Here is a 23,533-nt window from a genome sequence, read left to right on the forward strand (position 1 = left end):
ACCTGCCTTCTGTTGGCCATTTGCTCCCTCAGTATAAATACTCCCAGGTTTCCTTTGGACATCGCCTCATACTTGTCATTATTGTCTTTATTGTACCTCTTCCTGTTGGTCGGTTCTGTTTTTCCCTGGGTTTGGTTTCTTCTTGAATTTTGAGCTTGGTTCCTTGCTGTCCCTGCTGTGGCAGCACCTTTTATTTACTACATCAACAAAGACTCTGTTTCTCCAGTCTCTAAGTCCTCTGTTTAGGTTGTTTTCCCATCTTGCTCTAACCAAGAATCATGACAACCAGTTTATCCAGTCTCAACCTCCCTTTGTCAGAAATGACTGAAGATCACAGCAGTGGTTGCACCTCTCCAAGTGAAACACTCCTATTGTGAGCAAACCAAAGAATATTACAAATGTTCCAGAGATACAGGTGTCTTGGGGAAGAATGCTCCAGGCTTAGATCATTACCCATTGTATCTTTATTCTTCCACAATCTGCAACCATGTGAATATTCACATGTTATGTTAAAGACAAAAAAGGTAGGACTGGCCGACCTTATCACCTCCAAGGTGATTGGAAAAACAAGTGAGCTTGCCATCCCAAGCATTAGAGTGTTACACAGACCTGTGTGCTTAAAACACAGCTCTCATATCAGATCAAAATGGGGAGTTAAACTGTTACAAACAGTTAAAATACAGATAAATACAGATAAAATACATAAAGCTTCAGGCCATATGCAGAAATTGTGACCAAGAACTATGAAGTCCCCATTAAAAGGGACATATTCGCAAAAATCACTCTTTTTGTGGTTGAGAGCATGTGGGTGTCTGAGGTGACAACCAAATCAGAAAAGCCACCTAAGCCTTAGAATGTGGAGACCATCCTCCTCCCCAAAAAATGCCCATGTGGCTTTTGTTTACGCAAGCAGATATAGTCAATAATCATTCTCAAAGAATATCTGACCTCAAGTGGTTGTTGTAGCATCTGCCTAGCAGGAAAACTGAGGGTAAACATGATGGTATGATCGGATGATTAGGATTTTCTTCTAACAAGTAGTAGTAGAATATATTAGTATATTCCAAAGCCAACCAGATTGTGACAAAGTTTTGTCGTAATGTGATTAGGGACCGCTGTAGAACAGTTGCCTAACAATCAGAGGATCGGTGGTTCGACTCCCGGCTTCATGTTGAAGCGTCCTTGGACAAGACACCGAACCCCAGATTGCCTGGCGATGCGTCTCTGGTGGCGTAGAAGAAGCCCTGTACAGCCTCTATGCAGACTAAGATGTGCTGTATGAGTGTGTGAGTGAATGTGGCATGTGATGTAAAAGCGCATTGGGTGCTCAACTGGACTAGAAAAGTGCTATAAAAGTACAGTCTAGTACATTTACTGCTTTCTAACCCTAACCAAGCAATGCTATTGTCTAAATCCAACCAGGAAGTGACAAAAGTGTTTTAGTAAGGCTTTGTTGTGGTATTGACTGAACAAATGCTCGTCTCGAACTTTCATCACTGTGGTTACTTGTAAAATAAAAGAACCACGAAACACAGATTGCCGAGTTTTCACCTTTTATCTGAATTGTAAGTAGTTAAACATACAGCACGGTTTCTGAGAGAACTGTAACACAACTTGCCAACGCAACATCCGGTCTGCTTCTTCTTCTACACTGGCTGCCTAATAATAATACACATCCATCCATTATAGTGGTCATCGGGCACCACCTATTGGTAATAATTAATATTGCCCATATTTACATCATTACAACAATCACACAAAGGCCTGAGATTAAAAGCACACTGGTAAGTTGCTCCATCCACCTTTCTCCTTTGGGAGGACTTTGTGGCTTCTTAAACAAAAAACTAAGAATGACATCCAAGTCGTATTTTGCTTCTACAGGGTTCTGTATTTGACCGTTTCATTCGTACAACTGTCATCTAATAAGCTGTTTGGATTTGCACAGTACTGTTACGTCACAGTGCCAACTTAACCCATTGGCGCCTAAAGCACCTGCAAAAAAAGCTGCTCAATGCCTAAGCCAGTTTTTAGAAAAGGTCCCCAATGCCTGAGGTTTTTTTTAACTAAAAACAATTAATTGAAAACACTTAAGAACAATTCAATAGTCTCAGCCTCTGAAACACATAAAGACATGAAATAAGTTGCATTTTAAAGGTTAAATTCTCTGCTTTTATTCCGTCATGTTCATTCAGCATTAACACCAACACATTTTCATTAAAAAAAAATGAAAAAGATGAGTCAATACACACACAAACACACACACAGACACACACATGATTCAGGATAATACCCAATGCTGCTATTTATTATACTACTATTACTATACTATAACTAATCATCATTACTATTATTATCATCATTATTATTATTAGTATTAGTAGTAAATGTAGGCACCACTTCAGCTACATTTCTGGCCATGATAGAGACGTCATTGCAAAATTATAATATCAGCAATAATAATGAATGATAAAAAGAAACTGCAATATATCTTGCATTGTGCAGTTATACTGTATACTTCAGTGACACGACTTCTAAAACATCATAGTTATACTGCAGTAATTCGCACCGGGCTCTCTCTTTTTTTTTTACATAAGGGCAACGCCACTCAAATAAGAATGAGAAGTCGTCAGAATGAAGCGCAAGAATAAATAATTACCTCCAGATCATGTCAAAACGATCTCGTGCCATCACTCGGGCGACATTTGTCTGATACAGCCACTTGCTCTGCCTCCAGTAATCCCGGCGAGTTAGTAGTTTGATTATTCCAAAAGTTAGGCAGAGACCGATGAAAGATTTCATCTCCTGCTTTGACACGGGGCTCCACTTCGAGTTGGGTGGTGTGTGGCCGCGCGCCTGATCCGCATATAAGTTTGTCTGTGTCACCAACATATCCCAAACTTCATCAGTGAAAATATGCGAGAACACATCTAAAGGACTTGCATCTTCAGATATTGGCACCTTCAGCCCCGGTGTACGAGTAAACTTTTGTTGACGTCGGGGGCGAAATCCAGCGGACTGCCAGTCTACTTGAAAGCCAAAAAATTCCTCGTCCTCGTCCTCATCCTCTCCAAACAAATACCAATCATTGTGCATTACATGCGCCTTGAAAATAATGATAAATGAACAATGTTGCGCTACGCAACAACCGGCGTTAGGGACCATGTTGCGCAACGCAACAACCGGCGTTAGGCACAATGTTGCGCTACGCAACATCCGGCGTCAATGGGTTAAGAGTAGAATTGTCCGGCTTCTCCATCTCCACCCTCAGTTTTAAATAATGTAGCATTTACTGAATCTCACATGAGGGAAGTCGGAACTCTCAAACTCTCACCTGCACTTCTATAGTTCAGTTAAGAAAGATAGAACTAATAATGCTCTCCCAGAACTTTGTTCAAAGTTTTGTTACATCATGCTACAACGAGGCTTCTGAACATGCTGCACTATGTTGACAGTGAGTCGCAGCCATTCCAAATATATTTTGTGTATTTGGAATTTTTGAGATTTCCCCATGGAACTGTGTTCAGAACATTGGGCCTCATGCAAGAACCGTTCGTAGGCACAGATTTGTTCTTAAATCGTGCGTACGAGTGATTTAAGAGAATTTGCGTATTCACCAATCTTTTCGTATTTTACGTTTTCTTTCAGGTACGAACAGAATTTACAGTGATCCAGAGCTGTCGTAGGAGTTTCCTAAAATAGTCCGCTGTTATTCCAATCAAGTTTGCTTGATTAATGGATTGTATATTTAATTACTTTGAAGCAAACATAAATAAATATACATTATACCCCATAATTAAGCTGACATTATTCTGTTTGACTTAAATTGTGCACTAATTGAAGGTTCATTTGAATCTGTAACGGGAAGCTCAGCGTCTTGCTACTTTCGGATGTCTTAGCACGTCAGGCTCTCTTGGAAGAGAGCGTGTGGAGACAGACGAATGGCTGACATCGTGATTAAGATTCCCAAGGACTATGCTGCTGTAAATATGCAGCTTACTGGAGCCACGACTCCAGAGAGAAACACGCCGATCAAACCCAATTCCACCACACGTCCAGGTCCTCACCACCCTTGGATTTTTGGCCACGGAACCTTTCAGAGCGAGATTGGAGACAGATCGGGGGTGTCCCAGTCCTTTGTGAGTCGTGCGCTCCCCTTGGTCATCAAAGCTCTCATCAGTTTATCACCCATGGTACATCAGATTCCCATACACCACTGTCCAACAAGTACAAATTAAGAGGGACTTTCATCCCGTGGCTGGACTGCCAATCATAGTCGGAGCACGAGACACATATACGCATCAAAACACCCGTGCTGTCGTGGAGCGCACCGAGCTGAAGGCCAGGTGGGTGTGCAATATTGCCATGAACGAGGGTCTCCACCTGAACCTGCCCAGGCAGACCAGAAGCTGTGGTGCCAGAAGACCCCCCTCATGGACCACCCCATCAAAGTGCCATCATGATGAGGCAACAACTGATTGCACGGCTTTAGTTGCAGTCATCGAGCGCCTGGCCAGGGCGAGACGTTTTTTTTTTAAGCTATTTTCATATCAAACCATTTCTTTTTTATTTCGTGACGTTACGAACTACAGGTGACATGGTATTAACAGCACTCGTAATAACTTCCCATTTCTTGGCTTTAGCAGGTGCCGTAATTCCACTGCTGACACTGCTAAATGACAGATTTTCCTTTCTGGATCTCTGAAAGCAGAACTTCAGTCTCAGAGCCCCTAAAGTTGTTCTTTTTGCGCCTTGATGCCATTCTCATGACTCAACACTCAACACTTCCTGGCACAGGAGAGAGGAAGCTCAGCCTTATATGGTATTATTTTGGGCGTGGAGTATGCAAATTTACTATCCTCGTGCACGTGCACTTAAATATGCACACGTCTGATTCATCATTTACGCAGGTCGTTTACACACTTTTTCCAAAGTTAAGAGCGTTTGTTGAATCTGACGTGGCGTGTTCGTACGAAACCTTCGTACAAAAAAAGTGAGAGAAATGTAGAATAAAAATACGAAAATGTTCTTGCATGAGGCCCATTGTTCTAAGGAAGAATTTCTTTTTCTGATTGAGACTACATTTGTTGTGATTTGACACTATATAAATAAAACTGATTGAATTTAATTTGTCAGCTGCTCACCAGAGAAAATGAAGCATTGGATTTATTCTGTGCAAATGTAAGAGATGCTTACAGCTCTTCTGCCCATCCATAAAGAAAAGCAGACCATAATTTGGTACTCCTAGCCTCCAACTATACACCCATTCTTCAGCGAAAAGCTGTGATCAAAAACAGTTCGAATGAATGGTTTCAGAAAGCTGAGCAAACTCTGCAGGAAGACTTTAAAGCTGCAGGCTGGAATGAACTCTGTATGCCACATGAAGAGGACATAAATGCAGGGACTGAGAGTTTGACAGGCTCTGTAAACAGTGTGGAGAGTATTATCCCATCAAAATGAAAGCATCATCAAAATGCTGATGAAAATGCTCCCCCAATAATAAGCCCTGGATCCCATGTGACCTGAAAAAGCTGTTGAACATGACGAGGAAAGCCCTCAGTCAGAGAGGGTCTCTCTAAAGTTTTACTGAGAGTACAGAAATAGCTGAAAAAGAAGATAATAAAGAGCAAGGCGGTGTACATTTCAGAAAAAGAAGCTTATCCCATCTGTAAAACATGGTAATGACAATTTTACAGTTAGAGCCTGTATGCGGGCCAAGACGGCTTCTCATTAATGATGGAACAAAGACTCAAAAGAAAAGAAAACGACAAGAAGTCTGTCTTAGCTGAATCTGAAGAAATAGCAGGCCATACAGTTAGGTACACAAACAACTTGTTCTACTATCGGAACTTTAAAAAGAAAAAGTTCATGTTTTGTTAACGCTAAGTGAAAGTCCTGATCGTACTCCAACAGAAAAGCTGTAGCTGTAGGCAGTTAAAGTGAAGAAAGTCACGAACATCCAAGAGTTAAAGAGTTAAAGCCACTCTGTACAGAGAAACAGGCTACAGTTTCCATAAGCCAAAGAATTTACTAACTCTTACCAGAAACTTCTGCTTGCATGAGAGGGGCACGCCAGGTACTGAAAAATGACCCTCATATGTCTGCCCTTCATAGATTTGTAAAATTGGACTAATTTCCTCAACAGATAGATTTTTGGACAAATTAATACATGAACATGGAAAATTGTTAAGGGTTAACAATTGTTTAGATAAAACTGTATGTTAAATACAAGCATGTGTTACCATTGAATCTCCTCAGAATCTTCAGAGTAAGAAAGATGTGAGACCAACCTGCGATGTACACAGCTCCACAGGACACGCAGCGGTCAGCGCTCTCTGCTGCAGAGAACTCCACCAAGGCCTGGCGCTTGAATGGCATCATCATCACGTAACTAAAAGTAAAGACAGAATTATGTGATTAAAACATACACACGCTGTTCTCTTAGATCTGTTACACCCCATAGGCTTTCACTGCATGCATGTAACACGTTCATTCATAGAAAACACTGAATAACGTTTTCTCCATGATACAAGGGGAGTGGGGTTCATGTGGGGATCTAAAAATTGTGTGATTAAAGTTATGAAATGTTTTAATGTTTCATGGATGATTATATGGTGTATATTTGTGTGATGTCACACACTCATATACACTATGTCATGAGCGTAGAGATAGCGGATCCAAGTGCAGAGAAAAGTGTGATACAGGTTTATCTAAACCAAAGACCACGGAGGAACACAGATGGCAACGACATGGGGGTGGAACAATGATCGGCCAGAGAATAACTAAAACCAAAGGGTAAATATACTGAGGGGATTTAATACAGGTGAGTGTCAATCCCATATGAAAAACAGTTGTGACACAGGAAAGGAAGTAAAACTTAACATATTTAACATCTCTGCAAAATAAACCGGAAATAACAAGGAAAAAATATAAACCTAAAACACAAGGATCATGGCAGTACCCCGCCTAAATGGGACGGCTCCCAGAACCAAAAGACAGGCGGGTGGAAGGGAGTTAGGATGAGGGAACACCCCAAACAGAGCTAAACAGGTCTGTGGAACTGATTCAAATCACATTCATCTCGATCAGGGCCGGTTTTAGCTATGGGCAATGTGGGCAACCGCCCAGGGCGCACTCTATGTGGGGAAAAAAAAGAAGAAGAAAAAAAAAGAAGAAGAAAAGTAATTTCCATGTCAAGTTAGTGGAGTGGGCGCTGGGGCACCCCCATTGTCACGTCAACTTGCTGCTGAGAATCATACAGTTTGGTTGTGTGTGTCATAGGGGTGGGACGATATGCTTTGGTCACGATTTGATTGTATCACGATTCTTGATAATTGCAATTCTCCAAGTATTGCGATTCAATATAATCAGTAATTGCAATTTTCTTCCTCCTTAAAAAAACAAACAAGTTGAATCATACACTTCTAGAATGAATGTCGTTCCCATAAACAACGCACATCAGTCTGTGTCAGTCATTCCAGCAGCTGACATTTATTTCAACTCAGACGAAAAGAGGCATTTTTTAAAGTTTACAGTTACAAAATGAATTCAAATGTCCACACAGCACAAATGTGGGCTAGTTTTAACATAACTTAATGTGATGAATTGATGAAGTTTATCTGGACACGGATATGATGTAATCCATCCATCCATCCATCCATCCATCATCTTCCGCTGGTCCGGGGATCGGGTCGCGGGGGCAGCAGCTTGAGCAAAGAGACCCAGACGTCCCTGTCCCCGGCCACTTCCTCCAGCTCTTCTGGGGGGACTCCGAGGCGTTCCCAGGCCAGCCGAGAAACATAGTCTCTTCAACGTGTCCTGGTCTTCCCCGGGGCCTCCTCCCAGTGGGACGGGCCCGGAACACCTCACCAGGGAGGCGTCCAGGAGGCATTCTCACCAGATGCCCGAGCCACCTCATCTGACTCCTCTGGATGCGGAGGAGCAGCGGTTCTACTCCGAGCCCCTCACGGATGACCGAGCTTCTCACTCTATCTCTAAGGGAGAGCCCAGACACCCTGCGGAGGAAACTCATTTCGGCCGCTTGTATTCGCGATCTCGTTCTTTCGGTCACTACCCACAGCTCGTGACCATAGGTGAGGGTAGGAACATAGATTGACCGGTAAATCGAGAGCTTGGCCTTCTGGCTCAGCTCCTTCTTCACCACGACGGGCCGGTGCAGAGCCCGCATCACTGCAGACGCCGCACCAATACGCCTGTCAATCTCCTGCTCCATTCGTCCCTCACAAGACCCCGAGATACTTGAACTCCTCCACTTGGGGAAGGATCTCATTCCCGACCTAGAGAGAGAATTCCACCCTTTTCCGGCTGAGGACCATGGTCTTGGATTTGGAGGTGCTGATTCTCATCCCAGCCGCTTCACACTCGGCTGCGAACCGCTCCAGTGAGAGCTGGAGGCCTGAGGACGCCAACAGAACCACATCGTCCGCAAAGAGCAGAGACCCGATTCTGAGGTCGCCAAACCGGACCCTCTCAACGCCCTGGCTGCGCCTAGAAATTCTGTCCATAAAAATTATGAACAGAATCGGTGACAAAGGGCAGCCCTGACGGAGTCCAACCCTCACAGGAAACATGTCCGACTTACTGCCGGCAATGCGGACCAAACTCTGACACCGGTCATACAGAGACCGAACAGCCCATATCAAGGAGTCCGGCACTCCATACTCCCGGAGCACCCCCCACAAGAGTCCCCGAAGGACACGGTCGAACGCCTTCTCCAAGTCCACAAAACACATGTAGTATCAAAGCTAGACCGGTTGGGCGAACTCCCATGCACCCTCCAGGATCCTGCTGAGGGTATAGAGCTGGTCCACTGTTCCATGTCCAGGACGAAAACCACACTGCACCTCCTGAATCCGAGATTCGACTATCCGGCGGATCCTCCTCTCCAGTACCCCCGAAAAGACCTTACCAGGGAGGCTGAGGAGTGTGATCCCCCTATAGTTGGAACACACCCTCTGGTCCCCCTTTTTAAAGAGGGGGACCACCACCCCGGTCTGCCAGTCCAGAGGCACTGCCCCCGATGTCCACGCGATGCTGCAGAGGCGTGTCAACCAAGACAGCCCCACAACATCCAGAGCCTTGAGGAACTCAGGACGGACCTCATCCACCCCTGGGGCCTTGCCACCGAGGAGTTTTTCTCCACACCATACCATTAGCTAGCACAGACATTATACATTTTGAGATTTAAAAAACAGCGCACCTACCTCTCTCAGCTTCAGTCATGTGACACGTCATGACATCACGGCAAAAATGGGTGTTGAAACGAGTCAGCTGTTCGATAGGAAACAATAACAAACATGGCAATGTGTAGTTCGGTTCCTGAGGGTCATTTTTGGTGGAAAAAAAGACAATTTTGGAATACTATAGTGTATGACTTCGGTGATTAATTTGTGCGCACGCCTGTGGAACACGGAAGCTGAGAGAGGTAGGTGCGCTGTCTGTGCTAGCTAATGGTATGGTTAGCCCCTGGGTTGAATTTTATTGCTACTGACACCACGGCAAATTCGGTAAAAAGTATTTTGATACAGGTTAAGAGCCTCAGGGAAGGTTAAAAGCTTGCCCGATAGAGCCGGCTTTCATGGAAATCAGCGCAATTGGACAACTTTGCACAGCGGGCATAGCCTGGCTGACGCGTCCACAATCTCGATGAGATGGTGGTCTGGGAACTAGGTGTGCATTTTCTCGTATTTGAGGCGTGGTTTACGAATGCCTAGAGCCGTTTATTGGGCGCTACGAATGTCTATCAAATGACGTCAGGTTCTTCCCATGCTGCTTTGCGCGCGATTCATAGCCAATTGTATCACTTATACCAGATGACGACAGAAATTCGACGAGGAAGAAGAAAAAAATGGAAAATAAAAGTAAACTTGCGCTCTAAGCTACTTAAATTGACAACAAAGTAGGCCTATATGCTATATTCTACATGAATTTTTATGTTGTAGAGTTGTGAATTTATTTTAATAATGGAGAAATTGAGCAGCCTTGCTTTGTTATCTACAGTAGTAGATCAACCCTCATCTTACTTTGAAGCTCCCAGCTCCCTGAAGTGACGTCGACGCAGCTTTAGCAGCAGAGAAGCTATCAGGCTTGTGTTGATAATAATAAACTCCTGGACTATGTACAAACTTCCAAATGCATCGTTTTGTGAGTACAGACCATATTTGTACTACTGTAGAAGTTTGGTGTCATGACATGTGATTCTAGTGTGGTAATTTTGGAGATACTGCCAGGGTCCGTTAGCGCTTGTACTAAGCTATTTGGGATAACTCGGTAACTCAGCTGATGTTCAGCCAATATCGAAAAAACTTCGGGTGGGCTACTTGGCTGGATGTCACGGTTCAAATGACCCCAGGGTGAATCTACTCCGAAACACTTTCTAAGGCTGCATTGAACGGTAACGTTGTGTCCGCTGTCATGTTTGATTAACACTCTACAAGCTTCGGTGTAGCGCATAGACATCGTCATCGTCTTGCTGCCTGTGATTGGTTCCCAAACTCTGGCAAAAATAAGGGCGGTGGTTTCCAGGCTGACTTTGCAGTGAAAATGAAATCGAGCGCAAAGCAGCATGGGAATTCCCAGGCTACAGCGGGCATGAAAATGTCTCGCGTTTTTCCCTTTGGCCAACTTTCCTGGGTCTCCAACAGATGGGATACGTTTGTAAAATAGACGGAATTCTCCTTTAACTTAACATTTGGCTTTGCCAAAAGGCCTTTCTGAAATTGATTTCTATCCAACACAACAAAATATACAGGTTGCATGTACCGCATGTTCAGAATCTTCAGAACCTTTCGGTCCTCTATCCATCCATTTTCTATACCTGCTTAATCCAACTGGTCAGTTCCTCTCATTCCGAGGGTCAATTTAGAGTCACCAAACTGACATGTATTTGATATGCACATTTCAACCAGGACACTCTTGCACACCACCATGCAGCCATCCATTTTCTATACCCGCTTAATCCAACTCAGGGTTGCAGGGGGACTGGATCCTTTCCCAGCTGTCATAGGGTCAAAGGCAGAGTACACCTGGACAGGTCATACAACACATACACAGGGAGAACATTCAAACTGCACCCAGAAAGGCCCCAGCTGGGATTCAAACCAGGAACCCTCTTGCTGTTTAGGCAGCAGTGCTAACCACTGTGCAGCCCTTCATAACAATTGTAAAAATCCTATTTAGACTTTATGCCAGGGTGGATGGTGGAAAGAGGAGAAGGACCCAAATGCAGACCCGGAAAAGGCAGGAGGTTGGAGAAGAGCTTAAGCTCATTTATTTTAAATTGTAACAAAAAGCACTGCCAAGCTGGAAACAAAAAGATAAATAAGGTCTTGACAAGAATAAATCGTAATAAAACCCATGGCTTAATAACAAACAAGAAAACAGAATAAAAAGGAAACCCAGAAAAGCCCCGGTGTTTTAAAGAGGTCTTTTGTTTTCATCTCTTTGCTTCACTCATTTCTACATGTAGCTTAGGACATTGAAGACTGAAATAACCAATCTCTAAAACATACATTATCTATGTGAATATGGGAGTATAAAAAATCTTAATGAACGAGCAAAAAAAAGACAAAGACTGCAGGCTCTCCATTAGTTAATCACAGCTATGAATTTGGTCTGACTAACAGACATCACCTCGCCATGGTTTAAGTTACCCTGACATTGTGTTGCAACCACTAATATCCTGAAGAAGACAGAGGGATTTCAAGCTTAGCTTGCTGTAAAGTTTTGAACTTGAGCTCAGCATCCAGCTTAATTTAACAAAGAATGCAGGAAACCTGCCTCACATTCCATTTCAGTTTCACAATCATTTTGTAAAGTATGAACATCATTTCAGAGGAATATCAGTCACTTTCATCCTGTTATAACAACTTGTGTTTCTGTCTGTCGTGTCTGACTGAAGGGACTGTGGTCACAGAATTGTTCAGTAAAATGAGATTATGTGGACAAGTGCAAAGTTTTGGGTGTATTTTCATGAGCTTCCGAAAATAACCACTATGAATCAACTGAGATAATAGTTGATTAAACTAATTTACATCTTCGTTCTGTGACTCGATTTGTGCAGCTCGCACTGGGAATTCTGATGACAAAGTCTGAGGATTACAAGTTATCTGCAGGCTCAAGTCCCAGCTAAGTTTTAAAGGAACCATGGCATGAAATTTTCACTTTTTAAGGTTGTTTAACATTAATATGAGTTCCTCTAGCCTGCCTGCGGTCCCCCAGTGGCTAAAAATGACGATAGACCTAAACCATGCATTGGAAATTATTCTCCGCCTTTGGTAATGTGACCATGCAGGTGGCCTGATCGGGAAAGCCGCCGCTTATGACGTGGAGGTTGTTTCCCCCCAGAGCCCGTATATGGCTATGCCAAAACTGCCTTTCCCCACCCACAGCTCTTTGGCCAGCTCATTGCTCTGTACATGGATGTAAAAAATCTGTTTAGAGCTCCTGCATCAGAACCTCTAAAGAGCCAGTGGACACATTTTGTTTTTTCTGGGAAAGTGACGACAGAACCGAAGAGATTTGTGTATGTGTGCGCCAAAAATTTCACCGACCAATGTTTCCAGAACTAAGAAGGTTCCAGGTTCAACTCCCGGCTGGGGCCTTTCTGTGTGGAGTTTGCATGTTCTCCCCGTGTATGCGTGGGTTCTCCCCGGGTACTCCGGCTTCCTCCCACTGTCCAAAAAAACATGCATGTTAGGTTCATTGGTGACTCTAAATTGTCCTTAGGAGTGAGTGTGAGTGTGTGTGGTTGTTTGTCTCATTTGTCTCTATGTGGCCCTGCGATGGACTGGCAGCCTGTCCAGGGTGTACCCCGCCTCTCGCCCATTGACTGCTGGGATAGGCTCCAGCCCCCCCGCGACCCGACCGACGGATTCAGCGGTATAGAAAATGGATGGATGGATGTTTCCAGAACTTGGGCTAATACCGAGCTGGCCTTGCCGAACATCTGAAAATGAACCCTGGATCAGTACCAACTCTCTTTGGCCCAACTACAGACCTCGGACAAGTAAGTAATTTAACGCTTTATAATTGTGTTGCTTTCCTGTATCTACAGTATAGTTACATAGCTTATTACCACAAGAAAGTGTCTGTATCGTTAGCTATGCTGCTAATAGCATCAGGTATGCGTGTGTCATGTTAGCAAGCTCTTATCTGTGCCAACTGGGCTGTTGGAGGTGTTTGCATGCCCATGAGATGGTTAGCTCGCTCATTTTAGACCAAAACTTCAAGCTTCCTGAAGAACAATGAATCCGCAAATTCAGTGCATTTCATCAGGATAATGATTCATTCATGGTTCCAGAGTCAAAACGGTCAGTCTGTCTGTGTCGTTAGCTCTGCAGCTAATAGCTCGGTCACTGTCGCTAATGTAACGGTAAATAGAATGAGGTATGCGAGTGGACACCTCATTTACTGTAACGCGAGTGTTGTGTACTTATTTGTTGTTTTGATAGCCGTCCTGCTGTTGGTGTTATGGCGCGCACGATATCTGCCTTTCCCCTGATTGAAATGACTCGCGCTACGTGCATCTTTGCAAACCAGAGCAATCAGATGAGAATGTCAAAATCCTCACTCCTGCTTTCCCCTTCACGCACGCCTTTTTTGTCGTCTTGCTGTGTCTTGTGTAGCACTTGCTTGATGTTTGACTGTGTTAGGAGAGTTGTTCAGTAACTAGTTCGTCATATTGTCAAAGTAAGCTCATTTCAACTGGTTTCGCTAGTTTTAGTCGCTAGCATCTTTGCCCCGCCTTTCTCCTCCTAATTTGCATTTAAAGCTGCAGGCCTTTTTGGGACTGGCTGTAATTCTGCACCAAGGCAGAATTTTGGGGAAAAAAACTCAGATACAGTATTAGGGGACCACTAAAGCCTATAAAAATATATAAAAGCCTCCATTTATTTTCATGCCATGGCACCTTTAACAGAGTTGTTTTCTGTATCTCATGAATTTCGCTGAAAGACAAGAGTGGATTTTAGGAGACCAGCAGCTGGTCCTGGGCATTTGCAGCCTGTTCCATCTCTGAGCTAAGCTAAAGCTGAATAAATTACCCTTGCTTCTGAAGAGTGCAGACGTGTCTCTGCTTCCTCCTGCTTCCTCCTGCTGCTTATTGCTTTATTCGCTTTTAAATCATTCTACTTCTTTCCACAAGTCTTGGATATAATTTTATTCTTTTATTCTTTTTCTTTTAATTGTATATTTGTAAACGGAATTAGCCCTCCTGTTTACAAAGAGAATCGGACAGAAAAAATGTCTCCTAACCCTGCAGTATCAGTGAGCTGCACACAGTGTGAGCTACTCTTTGCGAAGGTAGCACAGCTCAAGAAGAGGATTGAAACGCTGCAAGACATTCGTAACGACGAGGAATTTATTGACTCTATTATAGTTCCTGCGCAGGCTGTGGAGCCTTCATGTGCCAAAGGACTAACTCAGATCTTTCTACACGGGATCACAGCTGATGTGGAATCTCACACTGCAGCCCTGGCTGACACACTTCCCTGGATCTGTCCAAATGACACTGGAATATCTGGTGAAGCTTCCAAACCGGACGGTCCGACTGACATCTCACACTGGAACAGTGTTGGTGCCAAACCCAAATCATCAACCCCAGCCAGGATCTGGTCTCATGTTGTCCGTCGCAGAGGTAAATCCAGCACCAAACCTAAACCTCCAGCACTCACTCCGCCACCTGAAGTTCTATTGCACAATAGATACGATCCATTGACTCAAAATAGAGTGTGTGATGATGAATGTAACCCAAACATGAAGACAAACAAAATAAATGGCCCCAAACCTCAGCCTAGGGCTAACCAGATCATCAGGAGAAGCCCAAATCCCACAACCAAGGTGAGGACTACGGAAGTGATCGACACCTCCACACAAAAAGCAATAGACACCATTCTAATCGGGGACTCTATAACACAGCATGTCAGAATGGCAAAGACGGAAAATATAACTTTTTCTGATACATCAGTCGGGGAACTGATAGATATTTTGCCGACCATTCTGTCTACTCATCCAGATGGCACGAGGATCATTGTCCACACAGGGTCTTTTGATATTCTGAGAAGGAGGACTGGCTCTGAGATCTTGAAGAAGGATTTTTCTCTGCTGTTTGAGAGACTGTGTCACTATGGAGCACATAGGGTCTCCATTTCTGGCCCCATTCCTACTGTGGGTAAAGGAATTGAACTTTTCAGCAGACTTCTTGGCCTGAACACATGGTTGTCAAATGCATGCATCGCCCATGGGATTAAGTTCATTGATAACTTTAATATCTTTTGGAACTGTAAGGAGCGTTTCAGAGCTGATGGCGTGCATCCCAATCGAACTGGATGCAGATTACTTGGTGCACACTTACGTCATGCTGTTGGGACGGCAAACCCAAACATGACTGTACAGATTAGACTGAAGGACACAGCAGCGAGGCAAACAACCCCCAGCCCTCCCCCTCACCAGACCCTTTACTCCACATCACCCAAGGTCTCCAAAGGATGTCTCTATCCCAGCCAGGACTCCAGCGACCACCATCTACCAAGAAACGCAGGGCACCCCCCCCCTCCTCCTCTCACTTCATCTGTCCTGGCAGAGCAGGGCACAGGGGGATGTGCAGGGTGTTCAAGGAGCAGCACAACACCCAGAGTTCAAAACAAAGATAGCACTGTTCAAACCAAAGATACCATGCCATGATGTGTTCAGGGTCCCTGCTATAGAAGTCCGACTTCTGACAGCTGTTCTGAGAACAAGCTGGGGCCCAATAGGATTCCTGTATTAGTTAGTAAAAGAAGGAATCGAAAACAGTCAACCTGCTGGGTGAATCTATCTAATCTGTTAACGGTACCACGTACAACTCAGAATACAACAGAGACCAGTGTAAACTCCATAAAGCTAGCCTTACTTAATATTAGATCTCTGTCTAATAAGTCACTGTTAGTTAATGACTTCATAATTTCACACAATTTAGATTTTCTTTTTCTGACAGAAACATGGTTAACAGAGAGCACAAGTGCTACTGTTCTTAATGAAGCAGCCCCCCCAAACTTTAGTTTTATGGATAAATGCCGAAATGGGAGGAAAGGTGGGGGGGAGGCTGCCTTATTTAAAGACACATTCCAGTGTAAAGAGATCTCATTTGGTGATTTCACTTCTTTTGAATATCTGAGTTTTATTTTAAAGGGTGTTCCTAAAATCCTGTTCTTAATCATTTACAGATCTCCAGGATACTGTGCAAGTTTTATTGATGATTTTTCTGAATTATTGTCTGTTATTTCGACTGATTTTAACCATTTTATCTTGACCGGGAATTTTAACATTCACATGGATAATATGACGGATGGTACTGCCAAAGAATTTTCTTCTGTGCTGGACATGTTTGGTTTGTGGCAGCATGTAACAGAACCTACCCACCTTCCAGGTCACATTCTGGACCTGCTCATTTCTAAAGGTGTTGATATTTCTTCTGTTGTTGTTACTGATTTGGCCTTGTCTGACCATTTTTGTATTTTATTTGATTTACATATTACTCAGAATGTTCAAACAACCAGCTTCTCAGTTAAGAAGAGGTATATCAATGAGAAAACAAGTGCTCAGTTTAGGGAGGCCATAGTTATGTTACCAACAATCAGCGCAGAGTCGGTTGAAGGAATGCTGGATCATTTTAACTTGAAAATTTTTAATGTAATGGAAGCTGTTGCAACGATAAGAATCAAGAGCACCTTGATCAAACAGAAAACCCCATGGAGAAACATCACTACGGTCAAAAATCTGAAAAGAGAATGCAGGAAAGCTGAACGTAAATGGAGGAAAAAAAAGCTTCAGATTCACTATGAGCTGTATAAAGAAAGCCTGCGTAGTTATAACAATGAGCTGTGCAAGGCCAGACAGCTGCATTTATCTGAAATGATTAATAAGAATGTCAACAATTCTCAAACTCTGTTTGCTATGGTTGAAAAACTCACAAATCCTCCTAAACAGTCAAACCCAGACCTCCTCTCCACTGAGAAATCCAACGAATTTGCCCACTTTTTTAGCCAAAAAATCAAAACAATTAGACAAAACATTCATGCAACACAGACAAACAAGAAAACTAATCTGTGTCTAAAACCTAGAAATAACTCTGACGTTATGTCACAATTTAATATTGTTGATTTAAAAATCCTAGAGGAAACAGTTCGGCAGCTGAAATCAACAACTTGTTCTCTGGACATAATACCATCCGACTTTTTAAAAACTGTTTTTACCTCAGTAGAAAGTGATCTCCTACGAATAGTTAACAGCTCACTGGCATCAGGCATTTTTCCCAAGTCACTGAAGACAGCTGCCATTAAGCCACTCCTAAAGAAGAGAACTCTAGACACCTCTATGATGAACAACTACAGACCTGTCTCTAATCTCTCTTTTATATCTAAGATTATTGAGAAAGTTGTATTTAACCAGCTCAACGACTTTCTGAATGAAAGTGGAAGTCTTGATAAGTTTCAATCAGGCTTCAGACGTCAGCACAGCACTGAAACAGCTCTGGTCAAAGTGTTAAACGACATCAGGTTGGATAGTGATTCTGCTAATGTTTCAGTCCTGGTTCTGTTGGACCTCAGCGCTGCGTTTGATACTGTAGATCACAGAATCCTGTTGCACAGGCTGGAAAACTGGGTTGGACTTTCTGGAGCGGTCCTTAACTGGTTCAGGTCCTACTTAGAAGGCCGGAGTTATTTTGTTACTATTGGCAGCTATGAATCTGAGCGAGTGGCCATGACTTGTGGAGTCCCCCAGGGGTCAATTCTTGGACCTCTTCTGTTTAACTTGTATATGCTCCCTTTGGGTCAGATATTGCAGAATTTTAACATCAATTATCACAGTTATGCAGACGATACACAACTTTATGTGTCTCTGTCACCGGACGACTGCAGCCCAGCTGATGTTCTGTGTCAGTGTCTGGAGGAAGTAAACACCTGGATGAGAGAGAATTTTCTACAATTAAATGAAGACAAAACTGAGATCATTCTGTTTGGTAGCAAAGAGAAGAGGGTCAGCGTTGGTAAATATCTTGAGACTCGGGACCTTATAATCACTGACCAAGTTGGTAACCTCGGAGTGTTGACAGACTCAGATCTGACTTTCAGCAGCCACATCAAAGCTGTCACCAAGGCAGCTTTTTACCACCTCAGAAACATCAACAGAATTAAAGGTTTCCTCTCCCAAAAAGACCAGGAGAAACTCATCCATGCATTCATCTCCAGTAGACTCGATTACTGTAATGCTCTTTTAACTGGACTTCCCAAAAAGAGCATTAAACATCTGCAGCTCATCCAGAACGCTGCTGCTGGAGTTTTAACCCGGACTAAGAGATCTGAACACATCACACCAGTTTTAAAATCTTTACTCTGGCTTCCAGTCAGTCATAGAATAGATTTTAAAAGCCTGCTGATGGTTTACAATCTGTGATCTGTTCAGAGAATATAAAGCCAGCAGAGCTCTGAGATCCAAGGACTCAGGTCAGCTGGTCCAGTCCAGAGTCCAGACTAAACATGGAGAAGCAGCATTTAGCTGTTATGCTGCAAACAAGTGGAACTACTTTCTTATTTCCTTTTCCTTGGTTTCAAAAGTTAAAAAAGCTATGATAGAAGATAAAATAAGATCAGATCATCAATTAATTTCTTTGCATTTAGATATGGCAGACCATCCAAGAGGTAGATCCTATTGGAAATTTAATCAGAAACTCCTGGAAGATCCTGTCTTTATAGACAAAACTAAAATATGTATTGAGAACTTTTTCTTAGATAATGTAGGATCAGCAGATCCACAAATTGTATGGGATGCCTTTAAATGTGTTCTTAGAGGACACACAATAAAACTGGCATCATTTAGGAAAAAACAAAATAAATTAAAAGAACAGAACATTAAAAAAGAGATTGACACTTTAACAGCACTTGTAAACAAAGCCAATGCTTCACAAAATGTGTTGGATAGACTGGAACAGAAACAACAAGAATATGAAGAATTAATGCAAGAGAATACAAATAATACATATTATAAAAATAGAGCTGAATGGATGGAGAAAGGAGAAAAATGTAATAAATTATTTTTGAACATACAGCGAAACAATATTTCCAAGAAGAATATCCATCGATTAATAGATAATAAAAATACTATGAAAACTACAACAGAAGAAATCATGGAAGAAATTGAGAGTTACTTTGCTGGAATATTTACACCAGATCATCCAGATGAATGTGATGACACTTTTTTTCAAAAACAAGTTCAAATTGATGAAGAATCAAAACAATCATGTGTAGCATGCTCTCAGGAAAGACAGAGAACGGAGATGTTTACATTAAACCTTCCCCCCTTTTTCAAATGTCTTGACATCGAAAACATTCCGCTGTTTATGACCCTTTCAACGGATTACCCAAAGGAGATAAGGACCCAGATGTGAATTCTAACCTACTGGAGTTCCTTTGTGAGATTCTCTCCTCCAACGCCAGCCACGCATAATAAATTATGCAAACTGACACCCTCTGACAGAGAAACAAACCAGGCTTGTTTTTCTGTCCTGGTCTGCTACAAGGAATGTTCAAATCTCCACTTTTCTTTAGAAGAATAGAATCAACCCTAATCGTCACTTTTCTTGACATAAACTGTTGAAATCGGAACTGCATAAATCTACAGATCATTTTGAAACATTCGCCATTCTTTTACATGAAGTATTTACCAAGTTATGGGATATTGGATTTAATAGAATCCCTTTCGTGGAGCCACAGCGCCCCCCAAAGGACATGGATAACGGACACTTTTCACTATGTCAATCTGATGGACATGGACAATTTCACCTATGGATGTTTAATGTTCTCATTATGTGCAATGCATAACCTAATAGTGTTTAATTCCACAGGCATTGAGTCCAAACAGCTGCAGATCATTCTAATTAACAGTAACCAAAAGTTGTCATACTATTTCTATCATGATAATATGAAGTATTGTATGCTGATAACTGTTCCATGCTCATATGTGTGTTTATGCCTGCTCGTATGCAACATTATTGTCTGTTAGAAACATTATATTATCTAAAATCAATGTCATATGAGTTAAATACGGTATAAGAAAGAAGCAGGAATTCTCCCCTTTTTGTCTCATGAGTTCAGCTTGGTCAACCCCCCTTTTTTTTCCTTTGGGTCAAAAGCAAGCTGAACTCTGATTGGACGAAAGCCGACATGTGATCTCCAGCTTAAAAAGAGAGGCGCGCATGAAATCGCCCTCTCTCAGCCCCTCTCACTCTCTCAGCCCCTCTCAGCCTCTCATCAAACTCTCTCATCATTTTTCTCTGTTATCCCTCACGCAACTCTTTTGTCCTCTCTCTCTGTAACTATTAATTACCATTTTTTTTGGACTTCCCCTTTCTTTTGTATAAAAGTCTGGTCCAATACACGCGAGTGTGTGCCAACTCAGCCCAGCCAAGCCGCCACTCTTCATCCAAGGATGAAGAATAAAGAAGAAGTCGATTCTACGTCATCCCGCTGGTTACCACGGGAACACCGCTTCGACACCAACTCATCAGAAGGAAAGAACCACGGGACCCCTTACGCTATTACGACAAAGTAAGGTGCTGGTTTGAGATCTTTCGAAGCCGTGGATAAAATGAAAACTTTCTCTGAAAGCGACGAATGAGCAGACCTCCGCGGGCAGAAGACCGTTGGCACAATATCCGTGTTACGAACCAGATTTAGTCACATTTTTGATAGGTAACCCTGTTAGTGGCCTGCTTCTTTCTTCCCTTATATGCCCTTTTTGAGTGTCACCAATAATTCTAATTTCTGTCTCTTTATCAATTGTTTATACACCTATATACCTGTGCAATGTTGAATAAATGTTTGTATTACTCCATTTAAGAGCGTCACGGACAGTTACTAAAGCCGACTATCACTTCAAACAGAACTACGAATCAGAATGAGACTGATTATTAATGAATTAATGGGATTGAGTATTAATTAATTAATGAGATCGAGTATTAATTAATTAATAATTTAATATACCAGGATCGTAAGATTGTAACAGTTTCCTACCTGACTGTAACGTAAATTAAGATTGTAGGTAGGTGGTGCCCCTGCTATTTTCGAGGTAAATATTAATTAATAACGTGCCAACGCTACACATGTGAAGGTCCCATCACTGAGGATGAACTTAAAGAGGCCATATTTTCATTTAAAAAGGGAAAAACACCAGGACTAGATGGTATCCCCATTGAAGTTTATCAGCTTTTTTATGAATCGATAAAAAATCACCTACTCGAGTGTTTTAACTTTTCTTACGAAAAAGGTACACTCTCTGATTCACAAAAACAAAGTGTAGTCTCTTTGTTGCTCAAACAAGACTCAAATGGAAAATATAAAGACCCAACACGACTCAAAAACTGGAGACCACTGACCTTACAGGGGTATGACTCAAAAATACTGGCAAAATGCATTGCAACAAGAATAAAAAAAGTACTCTCACCCATAATACATAATGATCAAACAGGTTTCATACAAGGACGGAATATATCAAATAGCATCAGACAAATATTAGAAATAGTTGAACACTATGATCATAAAAATAAGGCTGGACTAATATTCATAGCTGACTTTGAGAAAGCTTTCGACAAAATCAGTTGGGGCTTTATTAACAGATGTTTAAACCACTTCAACTTTGGAGACTCCTTAATAGAGTGGATCAAAGTGATGTATGAAGGCTCTGTCTGTAAAGTTCTAAATAATGGACATTTATCCAAGTCAATAGCAATAAGAAGGGGAGTCAAACAAGGCTGTCCTCTGTCCCCCTATCTTTTTATCATTGCAATTGAAATCTTGGCAATGAAAATAAGATCTAATAGAGAGATAAAGGGTTTAGAATTAAATGGTATTAATAATAAAGTCTGTATGTATGCAGATGATTCTAGTTTTATGCTAGAACCAGACAATGCATCGCTCCATAATCTGATTAGTGATCTGAATACATTTTCAAAAATATCAGGGCTTAAACCCAATTATGAGAAATGTCGCATATTGAGACTTGGCAATTTGAAGAATAGTGATTTCCATCTTCCCTGTGATCTTCCAGTGGAATGGGTAGGTGGAGCTGTTAATATTCTTGGTATCCACATACCCCAGAACATCGGAGACATTTCTTTAATTAATTATAAAAACAAGTTGAGTAGGATATGTTCTATTTTACAGCCATGGCAAGGCAAAAATCTAACTATTTATGGTAAGGTAACACTTATAAATTCTTTAGTTGTGTCTCAATTTACTTATTTAATGTTAGCACTTCCTTCACCACCTGAAGTTTTCTTTAAAGAGTATGAAAAACAAATATTTAAGTTTATTTGGAATGGCAAAAAAGATAAAATCAGACGAGCATATCTTTACAATGATTATGAGGTAGGTGGTATGCAACTGTTGAACCTGAGGTCAATGAACAAATCATTAAAAGCATCTCTCATACAAAAATTTTATTTTAACCCAGACTGGTTCTCAAGCAAGTTACTTGAAAACATTCATCCAATGTTTGAGAAAAAACTGTACCCATTTTTACAGATTAGCCCAACACACTTTGATAAGATGGTAAGTATTAGTTATAAAGCTTCTACCTTCTTAACGGAAGCACTACAAAGCTGGCTACATTTCCAGAATTACCCTCCTGAAAAAGCAGAAGAAATATTACAACAAATGTTATGGTTTAATTCAAATATATTAAGTGGAGGACAAGTAATCTTTTTTAAGCACATGTTTAGTAAAGGAATTATTTTTGTTAAAGACATTTTGAATGAAAAATGTGAGATCCTTCCATATAGTCAAGTAAGAATTATGTATGGGGAGGTATGTACTATTCAACAGTATAATCAATTAATTGCGTCTCTGCCTTTAAGTTGGAGACAAAAAATTAAAACTAGCTGTGACAATAATTTAGTGTGCAGACCAAATATAAAGCAGTACAAATGGCTAAACCGAACAAAAATTAACAAGGAAATATACACATTTTATTTACAAACGGATAAATTGGTAAAGTAATGTAATGTAAAGTTTTTGATAGCTGGGAAAAAATGATAGATTGTCCTCTTCCATGGAAAGAAATATTCAATAATTTTTACGAAGCATCACTGGATATAAAAATACGTTTTTTTCAATACAAGTTAATTTTTAAATACTTAAACACAAAGAAAATGCTGCATATTTGGGGTATAGAGGCAAATCCATTCTGTCGATTTTGTTTAGAAGAAGAGACCACAGAACATTTATTTTGGTACTGTCCTTCAGTTGTTATATTCTGGCTCGAATTACAAAGTTGGCTGTTAAAATATGATATCAACTTGCGTTTAGATCTCCCTACAGTACTCCTGGGCGATTTGGCAAATGAAAGCCAGGCAATACATAATATCATTCTTTTGTTGGGAAAAGTTTAGTTAGTTAATATATGGTTTTGAAATGTTGGGGGACACATACTGTTTTTTTTTTGTATTTTTTTTTTTTTCTCTTTCTTTTTTTTCTTTATCCAA

The 23,533-nt window shown here is 41.6% G+C and overlaps 1 protein-coding gene across 1 annotated transcript in view; it reads right to left on the reverse strand.

Annotated features, from left to right (window-relative positions):
* The window catches only part of LOC142398289 (heterogeneous nuclear ribonucleoprotein L-like), an 84,196-nt gene that overhangs the window by 44,651 nt on the left and 16,012 nt on the right, over positions 1-23,533 (reverse strand). Inside the window, exon 3 of the mRNA XM_075482252.1 lies at positions 6,288-6,388. Within this exon, the coding sequence (XP_075338367.1) occupies positions 6,288-6,388 (101 nt within the window). The remainder of the gene's footprint in view (positions 1-6,287; positions 6,389-23,533) is intronic.

The sequence above is a fragment of the Odontesthes bonariensis genome, chromosome 2 (assembly GCF_027942865.1).
Source record: "Odontesthes bonariensis isolate fOdoBon6 chromosome 2, fOdoBon6.hap1, whole genome shotgun sequence".
Lineage (NCBI taxonomy): Eukaryota > Metazoa > Chordata > Actinopteri > Atheriniformes > Atherinopsidae > Odontesthes > Odontesthes bonariensis.